The sequence below is a fragment of the Quercus lobata genome, chromosome 3 (genome assembly GCF_001633185.2).
Source record: "Quercus lobata isolate SW786 chromosome 3, ValleyOak3.0 Primary Assembly, whole genome shotgun sequence".
NCBI lineage: Eukaryota > Viridiplantae > Streptophyta > Magnoliopsida > Fagales > Fagaceae > Quercus > Quercus lobata.
The window spans coordinates 9,370,788-9,382,930 of record NC_044906.1 but is presented as its reverse complement, the minus strand read 5'-3'; the positions used below and the strand labels follow the sequence as shown (position 1 = coordinate 9,382,930).

The 12,143-nt window shown below is 33.3% G+C and overlaps 2 protein-coding genes across 2 annotated transcripts; both read right to left on the bottom strand.

Moving 5' to 3' along the window:
* Positions 1–3,784: 3,784 nt before the first annotated feature.
* On the bottom strand, positions 3,785–5,013 carry LOC115982632 (peroxidase 5-like). Its single transcript, XM_031105277.1, has 2 exons — positions 4,727–5,013; positions 3,785–4,552 (listed from the first exon to the last, which is right to left on the bottom strand). Exons 1-2 carry the CDS (start codon positions 4,940–4,942, stop codon positions 3,785–3,787), a joined length of 984 nt encoding a protein of 327 aa, XP_030961137.1. The 5' UTR covers positions 4,943–5,013.
* Positions 5,014–8,740: 3,727 nt separating this feature from the next.
* On the bottom strand, positions 8,741–10,178 carry LOC115982251 (peroxidase 5-like). The gene is made up of 2 exons (XM_031104793.1): positions 9,727–10,178; positions 8,741–9,552 (listed from the first exon to the last, which is right to left on the bottom strand). The coding sequence occupies exons 1-2, from the start codon at positions 9,940–9,942 to the stop codon at positions 8,785–8,787; spliced, it is 984 nt and encodes a 327-aa protein (XP_030960653.1). The 5' UTR covers positions 9,943–10,178; the 3' UTR covers positions 8,741–8,784.
* Positions 10,179–12,143: the final 1,965 nt, after the last annotated feature.

The window sequence follows — 12,143 nt, the reverse complement described above, 5'->3', positions numbered from 1 at the left end:
AACTTGTGTGTTGTGTGTGGATATCAACAATGAGATAGTCCTTACATCAATCTTCACTCTATCTCACTCACTACCCTTACATCAAACCCACCTAAATACAGGGTTACTAAATGCTGAATTACAAGCAAATTTGGCACGGAATAAAGCCAATTAGATGGTTGAATAAATTCAACCTTACAATACCATAAAACTATATACTATAATTTGTGAGCACTAATAATATAATTCCAAAGGCATGAAATCTAACATGCGGTAATTTATCACAAATATACCACACTACCATATAGACCGGTTGGGAGATCCATTCATTCACAATTGGCATGATATTGTCCTCTCTAGTATGCAGTCTCTTGGCCCCATAGGTAGCAGCCTCACCCATACACTCAAGTTTTTGTCTCTCCCCTAATGGGCAGCAGGGAACGCATCAAATAGGGCCTCTTTTGCATGTGGTCTTTTGGCCCCATGGGCGACAATCTCACCCACACACAATCAAGGAACCTCTTCCCCCCTAGGCAACAGGAAAGAACATGTCATCCCAAGTGAAAAGACTACGGAAACCAAATCGAGTGATCACTAGGAAATCACACAATGGCATAAGGTTAAAACAACATAAAGCTCACAAGTTACATGTACTTTCAAATACATAGTTTATATTCAGGTAATTTCAAAAAAACCTTAAATAATCTAACTTTCACAAAGCTTTTAAGGTTTTCAACTTTATTCTTGTCAAAAAGATTTTCTATTAGTTTCCCAAATAAAAAGACAAGAAAAGCATCTTTAAATTTTCCAATACACCATAAAATCAATGAATTCCATATGAAAGATTAAATAAAAAATGCTCATATTTTCCATGTCAACAATTCATGCATTTCCCCAAATGCAATACCAAATATAATGCACTTTTCGTATATAATAATATATAATAGGGTCATAACACAACACTTTTTAGAAAAACATAATTCCACAAATAATTTCCCAAAATGTGTTTGACCCAAAAACAACATTTATGCAACATGGTTATTTTTCAAAAATCCCATTAAAAAGTTACTTACCTTGCAACCCGCAAAAAGTCTAATTCTCTAAGCTCCAAAGAAGATTAGCTAGAATCTAAACAATATCAAGCAAACCAATCACAATAAGTATAAAACTTGAAATTGTATCTAGCTACAAATTAGGAATTGCCAAATAAGCAATTGATTAGGCAAGCCTAGTATTTAAACTCATCAATAATGTATTCCTCTTCCAAAGTTTCTCAACAATTTAATTCACAAGGCATAGGCTCCAATTTATAAAATTAACCCATTCAATATATTATCTCTAACATCAAAACCTCAACACCTTCTAAGTACTTCCTACAAGATTTACACCACATCAACAAGAGACCCATGATACCAAAAATCATAATATCCTCCAAGGCAAACAATTTGAATACTTAACTAGCTCCAAATAATCAATAAAAAATTATACTCACCGTTTATATCACATTAAGAAGCCAAAACCCCAAAATCTTCACCACTTAGATAGTCACCATTGTAAAAATCATATATCCACTCATCAAATAATTCCATCAATACAACCCATACATACAAACACATGAATATCACTTCCAAAGTTCATAAATCACGTGAATATCATTATCAAAACTTGGACAAAAATAAATAATTAACCTCATGCAAAAGTACAAAACCCACAAAAAAGATTAGAAAATTTTACCTCAAATAAAAGGAATGAAAATGCTTAGAGGTTCCTAAGGTTTTTCCAATGACCTTGCTGGAAAAATAATGGTGGAGATGGTGGTATGGAGTGGCACCGGTGGGAGAGTAGGAGGAAGTTTGAGAGAAGTGTGTATGTTTAAGTGAAGAGAAAAGAAAAGAAAGCAAATGAGAATAAGAGGGATGGCCGGCTGAGAGAGAAGAGATATTTGTGTAAATGAGTGGCGGGGGTGATGGGATAGGTGGGGCATGTGGGACCCAAAATTTTTTGTGTCAATACCTTTTTTTTTGTTTTTTTTTTCCCCTAAAACTGGGATGTTACATTTTGGCTAAAAAACTACTCATATTAGTGGGTCTATAATACTGTACCTATGCAAAAATGTTACAGTATATATATTTACACAGTTACTGTAGCTTTTTATTTGATTATTTTATTTTATTTCTCTCTCTTCACTCAGCCTTGTCAGATTTCTTCTCTCTTTCATTCCATGACTCTCTTCTATGCCTAGAGAGAGAAGAACGAAGAAGAGGAAAAAGGAAGACCAAATCATCACCACTGTAGCCTTGCAACACCGCAACCTAGCACCACCCATCCACCCACTAACCATTACAACAAATCATCATAATAAAAAAAAAATCAATCAAAAATCAGTGGAAATCAAATCAAATCCAACTCAAAATCAACCAAAAACATAATCAACTCAAAACAAAATACAATGGAAAACCCAAATCAACCCAAACCCCAAGTCGTCGCCTCTGCCAAGGAAGCTCACCTCTGTCATCACCGCTGCCATGAAAGAGAGTGACAATGAGGCTCTTGTGGAGAGATACTTTTCAAATTTGAGAAATCCAAAACCTAGCCAACATTGCAGTTGCCTCAGCCTTGGAGACTCGCAGCTGCTGTCGTCGCTACCATGAGAAGGGTAAGGCTCGGATGGAGAGAGTTTTCAAATTGATGATTTGAGTTGTGGGGGCTAGTTAGAGAGAGCGAGAGTTTTTTAGAAAAGAAACCATGAGATATGGTTCAGAAAAGAGGGAGAGTGTTTCAACGTGGGTTAATAAAATAATAAAAAAAGAATAAATAATTATTATTTAAAGAAAAAAGAGTATTTAATAGATAGACTTATGTGATTTTCCTGTAAAGCATCTGTGTAAAATAGAAAAAGTAAGTTTTAATGCTAAAATATATATATATATATATATATATATATATATTTAAAAGACTGATGTTAATGCTCTAACTCATGAGAAATTATTCACTCCACCTCACTCTTCAAACATGAGGGGTGGGTCCCAATATAGGACCCATGGTAGGACCTACACCTTTTATGAAAGAAGGGAGGACTTCCCTTATTGGAGTGAAAAATTTCTTCTAACTTATTGTGCCACTTATCTAGTCTTTATAGCAATTAATTTATATAAAATACTTGACTAAAAAAACATATTACAAAGTAAACCATATTTAAAATGAGATTCACGTCAATGGATGAGTTTCATGTAAAGTCAATGTTTCACATAATTTTTGCATCTTTTAGTCTTATTCGGTGAAAGAAATTGTATGCTTCATGTAAATGCCAAAGTTAAATGGGCAACTATCATGAGCCCTGTAACTTGATAGTATTGTCTGAATCTTAAAAGGGAGAACTCATGTTTGAATCCCCTATATATTATATTAAAAACAAAGTTAGAGGGTTATTTATTGAATTTGGTTGAATGAAATATCAAAATCTAAGATAGAATCAGCTAATTGAACAATAGCTCTTTCAAAAATTTGTGTATTTTTATTTTATTTTTTTATGTTACATCCATAGCAAACGTTTTTGTATGATTTTTTAGAAAAATAAAAAATAAAATAAAATAAAAACATGGTTGTAAATAAAGCAATGAAAATAATTTTCAAGTTCCATGTACAAATGCTATGCACATTTTGTAACATCCAACGAATCCATTAATTTCTCAACAAAATTTGTGCAAAATCTTACAAAAGAATCAATTTACATTTGAATCAACATTGAATAATGAATCAATCTAAGAAAATAATTTCAATAGTCACACCAATTAACCTATAATATCTAGTTCACAAACCTACAATCTTTCCTAATCTCACCTTGACTTCCTATAAGCACATCAACGTAACCCATTTTCACCATAGCTGCTGCAAACTTATAAGCCCATGTTTCACCATGCTTTGCATTATTCTTGACAATTCCAACCGTTGAAGGGCTACTCAAAAGAGATTGATCAGAGGTTAATAAGCCATGTTGGTTCTTCAAATTTATATAGTACTTATTATCTAGCCTATTTGGTGTAAGTACATCAAGTGGTACAGTTGGATCAACATTGCCAGCATTTTGTGGACACTTGGCCTTTAAGTCTCTAGAAAATATAGGATCCATTGAAGGGTCTTGTGGATTTGTTTCACTGAAATTGTATAATCGCTTTGAGAAAGAAGAACAATGAGACCTTCCTATAGAATGTGCACCAGAAAGTGTCACCATTTCATCAAGACTAAGTCCTTTTCGCGCAAATCTTTGTTCGAGTTCCTGAGCATTGAAGGTAGGCGGTGGAAGGTTCTCAATAGGCTCATTTTCACGTGACACCCTACCATCACGACGTCCTGATGGAACTTTGTAACTTATGCCCCCAACTTTGTAAGCACTGTCACGAGCAGCAAATGCAATAATGTCTGCACAAGAGACTGTTTGTGGGCATTGAGCTTCAAGTGCGGCCTTCGCCTCAAATATCACTTCAAATCCTCTTAAGCTTGGATTGTTGACTGGACTATCTCTCTCTGCTGGATTTCCGGGGGTTGAATCAAGTAAGACAGAGGCATCACAACCCTGGCATAAATAACATTGAAAATAAGATTTAACTCTAACAGCTTAGTAATTATGTGGCTTATAAGGTATATTCTTTTTGCGGGAACATAAAGGAAAAGTAGAAGAGTGCAAATTTAGGTACAGATTCTAGTGAACATATAACAAGTTAACTGGTGCTGCAAAGTGCTAACATACCCTGACAAAACAGTCATGAAAATGCATTCTGATGAGGCCAGCAGCGAGACCAGGGTTGCTTGATACGGCTTTGATCACAGCGTTTCTCACAATGGTCTCTGCAGAAGGACAAGTTGATTGATAGTAACCCACTTTGAGTGATGGCATCGCCAGTGACATTGACACCATCATAGACATAGTAACAAAGAAAACCAAGCAAAATTTGGTTGTTGCCATAGTTACTGTACAACCCAATAAATACCGCAATACTCTAACGAGTGAATGAATAAGACTCAAGTGAAACAAGAAAGAAAGAACAGATAAAGACGAATATTTTAAGCAAGAAGGAGATGAAGATAAAGGTTGTTGTTAGCAAAGTATTTATAGGAATGAAGTTAGTGAAGATGGGACTGGCAGTTTTTCTTTGAAAACCAAAACGTGTATTTCTGCATAGAAAAAAGGCTTGCAGCTGTCTAAGTTTGAGGGTTTCCATGGTAACAAAGAGGAAACAGTCCTCTTTGGCTCACTCGAAGATCTTTCCATCCTATTAGCCTCTTAGGTTTTGAGTGGGTAATGATGTATTTATGTTCTTTTGACTTTCGGGGATGTCTACTTTGCAATGGGGAGGGTAAGAAGGTAAAATAACGTACGTGTATATATATATATATATATATATATATATAACCAACGTACAGGTATCTTATGCAGACTAAGTCAGTTAGCTTAATTTTCAGCTTCTTTGTTTACGGGTTCTACTTTTTCATGACATTTTAATTAACACCTTGATTAGGACAATTAGGAAATGGATGGAAGTCTGAACGAAAGGGATAGTGGATCCCACCATTTTTTCCACCGTTTGAGAGTTTTTCAAGAGAGTGAAAGGAAAAAAGTTAGGGAATATGATCATTTTACTTTAAAGATTTCAAATACACTAGGAAACTAGAATTAAAAATATATATATTTCTATCTTTTTCTATTCAGTTATATTTTTATAAAAATCTATTTATCTCATTTCTTTTATTCATTCTATGTGTGTGTATGTATAGTATTACAATTGATAAAACAAGTAAACAATCGAGTAATTATTCAGTATTATATATATATATATATATATTCTATCATAGTATAATTTAAGTATATATGTGTGTAAAACTCACTCATGGAGATTTTAACTCTAACCCTTACCCTCCATACCTCGTAAGCACTTATACTTGTAGAGTAACCATCATACCAAGGATGTGCGGTAATATTATTCTGTATTCTCAAAATATAGTAACATGCTCTCTTCTCTCACTTAACGGCAATGAGGTCTACTTATTAAATTTATAATTTAATCTACCATTCACATATTGTAGGAGAGAGTACTTAATAATTTCCATGATTAAGCATGACAACTAGATAGGTCTCCCATTGACTGAGTAGCTAGCATTTTATTATCAATCGGAACTCATTTAAGATGATCATTTATATGTCATCCCAAGGAAAAAGTCAATTCTCTGTTTGATGAAATGTCTTTCTCATCTTATAAATCCCTACTTTTATGTTGTGGACTAAAGACAAAATGAATAGTTGTGAAAAGACAACTTTTATAGCTTAGTTCAACCACTCAATGTTTCTCACACATTTCTTTGTAATCTTTTTTTATAGTTTGGTTAGATAAAAAAATATAAATAAAAGGTTACTAAGGTCACCTTTTTTATTGATTTATAATTAATATAATGTTGTTCAGTGTAAGTGTTTGAAACCAACATTTCTCAAGACACTTGTTTTGGTATGCTAGCAGTATATCCTTTTCCCATTTTAGGAACCAACATTCAATCAACCACAACATGTCTTAACCTTCACTAACTCATGAGAAATTATTCACTCCTCCTCTCTTTTCAAACAGGAGTGGTTCCCAATGTGGGATTGATGGTAGGGCCTACAACTTTTGTGAAAGAAGGGAGGACTCTCCTTATTGGAGTGAAAAAATTCTTCTAATTCATTGTGCTGCTTATCTAGTCTTTATAGCAATTAATTTATCTAAAACATATTACAACGTAAACCTTATTTAAAATGTGATTTATGTCGTTTGAAAGTAAACTTTACAAAAAAAAAAGAAAAAAAGAAAAGGATTAGTTTAATGTAAAGTCAATGTTTCACATAATTCATTGCTCAATCGTTGGTGAAAACAATATTGTGGGGAGTTTGAACAATTAATTTTTACATCTTTTGGTCTTACTTGGTGAAAGAAATTGTACACTTCACGTAAGTAAATCTATCACAATTACCGAGCTAGGCTCTGACTCCCCATAGACTTCCTTGATCTAGATCTTGTTCTCACATGAACCACCTATTCATGCCTTGATCTTCAATACGCTTGATAGTTGCAGGTTTGGCAGTAACTTTACTCCACTGTTACTAGCAATATGGATTTGATCTCTGCTTGTAGAGTTAGAAGATTACAGAACCTCACAGATCTCACATGAGTATCTCAAGACTTAAAAAAATGTGTATTAAAGTTTCCCATTTATACCTAGCAATGTTGGACTCAAATTCTAAACATTTCGTGGGCTGTTGGGCCTAATTTAAAATTTTGCAGAATTGCAGTTCGATTGGTCAAGCCTGATAGTTTCTAAATTCTTCTTTTTGCCACTTTTATGTTCTTGAATCTTAACTTGTATCAATTTGATTAATGTCTAAAACACTTCTAAGACACTAAGATCTTATACTAGACATATTTTTGTTCTCGGTTTTTCCAACATACAATAAAATTAGAACCTAAACATTTAAGGCTAAATATTTAAAACCTAGAAGGGGGTATTATTAAGTGAATTAGATGCTCATACATTTTAATATTAAGTGAATAACTGAATTAATGGATATTTATTATAATAAAAATAAAAATTTTATAGATACATTCAATTTAACAATATGCTTGGATGTACTCGTGATTAGTGCACAACAATTTCACTCTTTCATCAATTGTCAATGGTGAGCCCATATGTGTGTGATGAATTCAATTACAAATTAATATTCAAATATGTTGTGAAATTGGGTGTGAATTTAAGTTTGTCTACAAACGGATTGTGATAATAATAAGTAATAGAATAATATGGTGGTTTCAACTTTCAAGGGTGTTCAATTTTGTGTGGCTAAGCCCCACAACTCGTTTGGCAATTTATTTAAGAGGCTAATACCCGTACTCAAACTCAGGACATATTACTTTTAATTAAAGGAAATTTCTATCACACTAAGGCTAGACCTCAAGTCACTTACCTGGTCATCATAGAAATTGTGTTATATAAACAACATGATTGATAACATGTTTCAAAGTAACCCATTTTTAAAATGGGATTTACATAATTTGAAAGTAAAACTATATTAAAAAAAAAGGATTTACATCATCTAAATTTAATGTTTCACATAATTCACTATTCAGTGGTTGGTACGGATTCAATAAAATAGGAATTCTGAACAATTAAAAGTTTCCTCTGTTGTTTTTTAGTGAATGAAATTGAGTGATTCTAACGTAAGTGCCAAAGTAAGAGGGAGAACAATCAAGAGCTCGATATTATTGTCTTATTCTCCAAATAGGGAGAACTTTAGGTTTGAAATCCTTCCTTTATTATATGGAGTACATAAAAGAACAGGGCAGAAAGAGAACTGCAATTTTTATATCTTGAATTTGGTTGAGTGAAAAATCAAAATCTTGAATTTAGTTGAATAACAAATCAAAATCTAATTTAGAGTCAGCTATTGGATAATAACTCTTTCAAATAATTTTGTTTCTTTGGGTTACATTCACTACACACATTTTTGTATGATTTTTTTTCCAAAAAAAAAAAAAAAAGAGGTTGTAAATTAAGCAATGAAAAAAAAATTCCATTAATAAAGCAATGAAAAAGAGGTGGTAAAAAGAGCTATGCACATTTTGTAACATCCGACGAATACAAGTTTATCCCATTAATTTCTCAACAAAATTTGTTCAAAAACATACAAAAGAATGAATTTACATTTGAATTAACATTGAATAATGAATTAATGTTAGAAAATAATACAAAATAATTTTAGTAGTCACACCAATAAACCTATAATATCTAGTTCACAAACCTACAATTTTTCCTGATCTCACCCTGACTTCCTGTAAGCACATCAACGTAACCCATTTTCACCATAGCTGCTGCAAACTTATAAGCCCATATTTCTCCTTGCCTTGCATTATTCCTGACAATTCCAACCGTTGAAGGGCTACTCAAAAGAGATTGATCAGAGGTTAATAAGCCATGGTGGTTCTTCAAATTTATATAGTACTTATTTTCAAGCCTATTTGGTGTAAGTACATCAAGTGGCACAGTTGGATCGACATTGCCAGCATTTTGTGGACACTTGGTCTTTAAGTCTCTAGCAAATATAGGATCCATTGACGGGTCTTGTGGATTTGTTTCACTAAAATTGTATAATCGCTTTGAGAAAGAAGAACAATGTGACCTTCCTATAGAATGTGCACCAGAAAGTGTCACCATTTCATCAAGACTAAGACCTTTTTGCACAAATCTTTGTTCGAGTTCCTGAGCATTGAAGGTAGGTGGTGGAAGGTTATCAATAGGTTCATTTTCACGTGACACCCTACCATCACGGCGTCCTGATGGAACTTTGCAACTTACGCCTCCAACTTTGTAAGCACTATCACGAGCAGCAAATGCAATAATGTCTGCACAAGAGACTGTTTGTGGGCATTGAGCTTCAAGTGCAGCCTTCGCCTCAAATATCACTTCAAAGCCTCTTAAGCTTGGATTGTTGACTGGACTATCTCTCTCCGCTGGATTTCCAGGGGTTGAATCAAGTAAAACAGAGGCATCACAGCCCTGAGATAAATAACATTGAAAATAAGATTTAACTCTAACAGCTTAGTAATTAAGTAGCTTATATGGTATATTCTTTTAGCGGGAAAATAAAGGAAAAGGAGAAGAGTGCAAATTTAGGTACAGATTCTAGTGAACATATAACAAGTTAATTGGTGTTGCAAAGTGCTAACATACCCTGACAAAACAGTCATGAAAATGCATTCTAATGAGGCCAGCAGCAAGGCCAGGGTTGCTTGACACAGCTTTGTTCACAGCGTTTCTCACAATGGTCTCTGCAGAAGGACAAGTTGATTGATAGTAACCCACATTGAGTGATGGCATCGCCAGTGACATTGACACCATCAAAGACATGCTAACAAGGAAAACCAAGCAAAATTTGATGCTTGTCATTGTTACTCTACAACCCAAATATCCCGTTACTGTAAAGAGTGAATAAATAAGACTCAGAGAAAAGAGCTAAGAAAGAACTGATAATTAAAGAAGAATATTATAAGCAAGAAGGAGATGAATATAAAGGTTGATGTTAGCCAAGCATTTATAGGAAAGAAGTTAGTGAAGTTGAGTCTGGCAGAAGAAAACAAAAACGTGTATTGCTGCATAGAAAGAAAAACTTGAAGCTGTCTAAGTTTGAGGGTTTCCATGTTAAGAAAGAGGAAACAGTCTCTTCTTTGGCTCACTCCACCAGCAGTTTCTTATTTTACAAGTTTTGGAGTGGGTGGTCAAGCGTTTATCTTCTTTGACTTTCATGGATGTCAAACTGGCAATGGCTAGGTAAAATAACTATACATATTTAATTTGCAGACTAAGTCGATGAAATTTTCATTATCTTTTTCTTACTACTATTTTGGGTTCTTGACTTCTGGCTTTACATGACGTTTTGGTTTTATTTTTTGTCCCTATTTGGAAAGGATAGAAATAAAATACAAGAGATCCAATGGTAAAATTTTATATTTATTGCCTTTTCGTTATTTTTATATATAAAAAAATTTTCAAATTGACTGTAGCAAGAAAAATTAAAAATTTTTTTTTTCAATTGCTTTCTATTTTTTATTCAATTTACTTATTATTATTAAGCATTTATTGCCAGCGGGAACAAGTAGGAAAACGCGTGATTAAGCATGCTTGACCAAGTAGCTAGCTTTTATGCATTGATGTGAACCCATTTTAGGTGACAATTTAGTTTAGCATGCTTGACCAAGTAGCTAGCATTTTTGTATAATGGGAACCCAATTTACAGTGTGCTACCTATTAAAAAGATGATAAATATCATCTAAATTTATCCATAAATGCAAGGTCTATTTAAGATCTGCTTATATTGCTGAAACTAAAATTTTTTTGCTGAAAGTACGGTAGATAAATGTAAAAGTTAGCTGAAATAGTACAGTAAGACCCATAAATAGTATCAAAAAGTGCAGTGAGACTCATAAATAGTAGTAACAATAAAATAAATAGTAGAATAAACTAGCAACTTTCATCAATGCCAAACATACACACAATGTGCTACCTATGGCTGTAACTATTATTTAAGATTTTTGATTTCACTCTTTCTTTTTTCTTTTTTCTTTAGTTGAGAATCCATAAAAAATTTGATGTTCATACATTTAATATTAAGTGGATAACTGAATTAATGGATATTTAGTGTCGGTTTGAGAACAGTTTCTTTAGCTGAAACTGAAATTTTTTTACTGAAGGTATTATAGATATAGCTAAAAGTTAGCTAAAATAGTATAGTGGGATCTATAAACAGTATCAAAAATAAGCTGAATAATGAAATAAACTAGCAAAAATAATCAATGCCAAACGCACGCTTATTATAATCAATGTGCCCCCCACCCCCCCCCCCCCCCCAAAAAAAAAAATAAATAGCTAGTATATTAAATTTTCATTCTAATAGCGCCCCCCCCCCCCCAAATTAAAAAATAAAAATAAAATAATTGGTATACGAATGCAATCAGAAAAAATAACCGACAAACTCTCACACAAAAAGAAATATATATATATATATATATATATATATATATATATATAACCGACAAACTAAAAACTACAAAATAAAAAATAAATATGGACTGAAAAAATAAATTACAATTCTCAAATTTTTATCCTAACCTCACTCTTCCTCCACTCAACCTCATCAACGCCTCCAACACTACTGCTGCTGTTGTATGTTCTTTTCGTCAGATCAAATCCAGACTAACTATTGCTGCTACTACTCCTCCTCAAATCCTTAATCACTGTCACACACAAGTCTGGTAAATCTAAGAAATTTCTCTCCTGGCTCAAGTGTTTTTTTTTTTTTTTGTCTTTGCTATATTGCTCTGCCTTAGCTAGTTAGCCCTCTGCCCTCTACATTTTTTTTATGAACTGTGGTGACTGTTGTATTTGTGAGTTATGTCTTTTTGTGGACTGGTGTGTTGTGTCATGTGTGGACCGTAGACTAGTTTGTGTTTGTGGCTTTGTATTGACTACTGTGTAATTGTTTGTGGCTTTTTGTGATTGTGTGGACTGGTTTCAATGTTTGTAACTTTTTTTTTGGTTTTGGTTTTATCTATAAAGAAATAAAGTGGGACCACTAGGACAGTAGGACGTGA

What these genes read in the sequence shown, in the direction of transcription:
- LOC115982632 (XM_031105277.1), bottom strand. Translation starts at nt 4,942, where the DNA reads ATGGCAACAACCAAATTTTGCTTGGTTTTCTTTGTTACTATGTCTATG. An exon ending in TTCATGACTGTTTTGTCAGG is followed by an intron (nt 4,553 to 4,726) that starts GTATGTTAGCAC and finishes TATTTATGCCAG; the next exon opens with GGTTGTGATGCCTCTGTCTT.
- LOC115982251 (XM_031104793.1), bottom strand. Translation starts at nt 9,942, where the DNA reads ATGACAAGCATCAAATTTTGCTTGGTTTTCCTTGTTAGCATGTCTTTG. An exon ending in TTCATGACTGTTTTGTCAGG is followed by an intron (nt 9,553 to 9,726) that starts GTATGTTAGCAC and finishes TATTTATCTCAG; the next exon opens with GGCTGTGATGCCTCTGTTTT.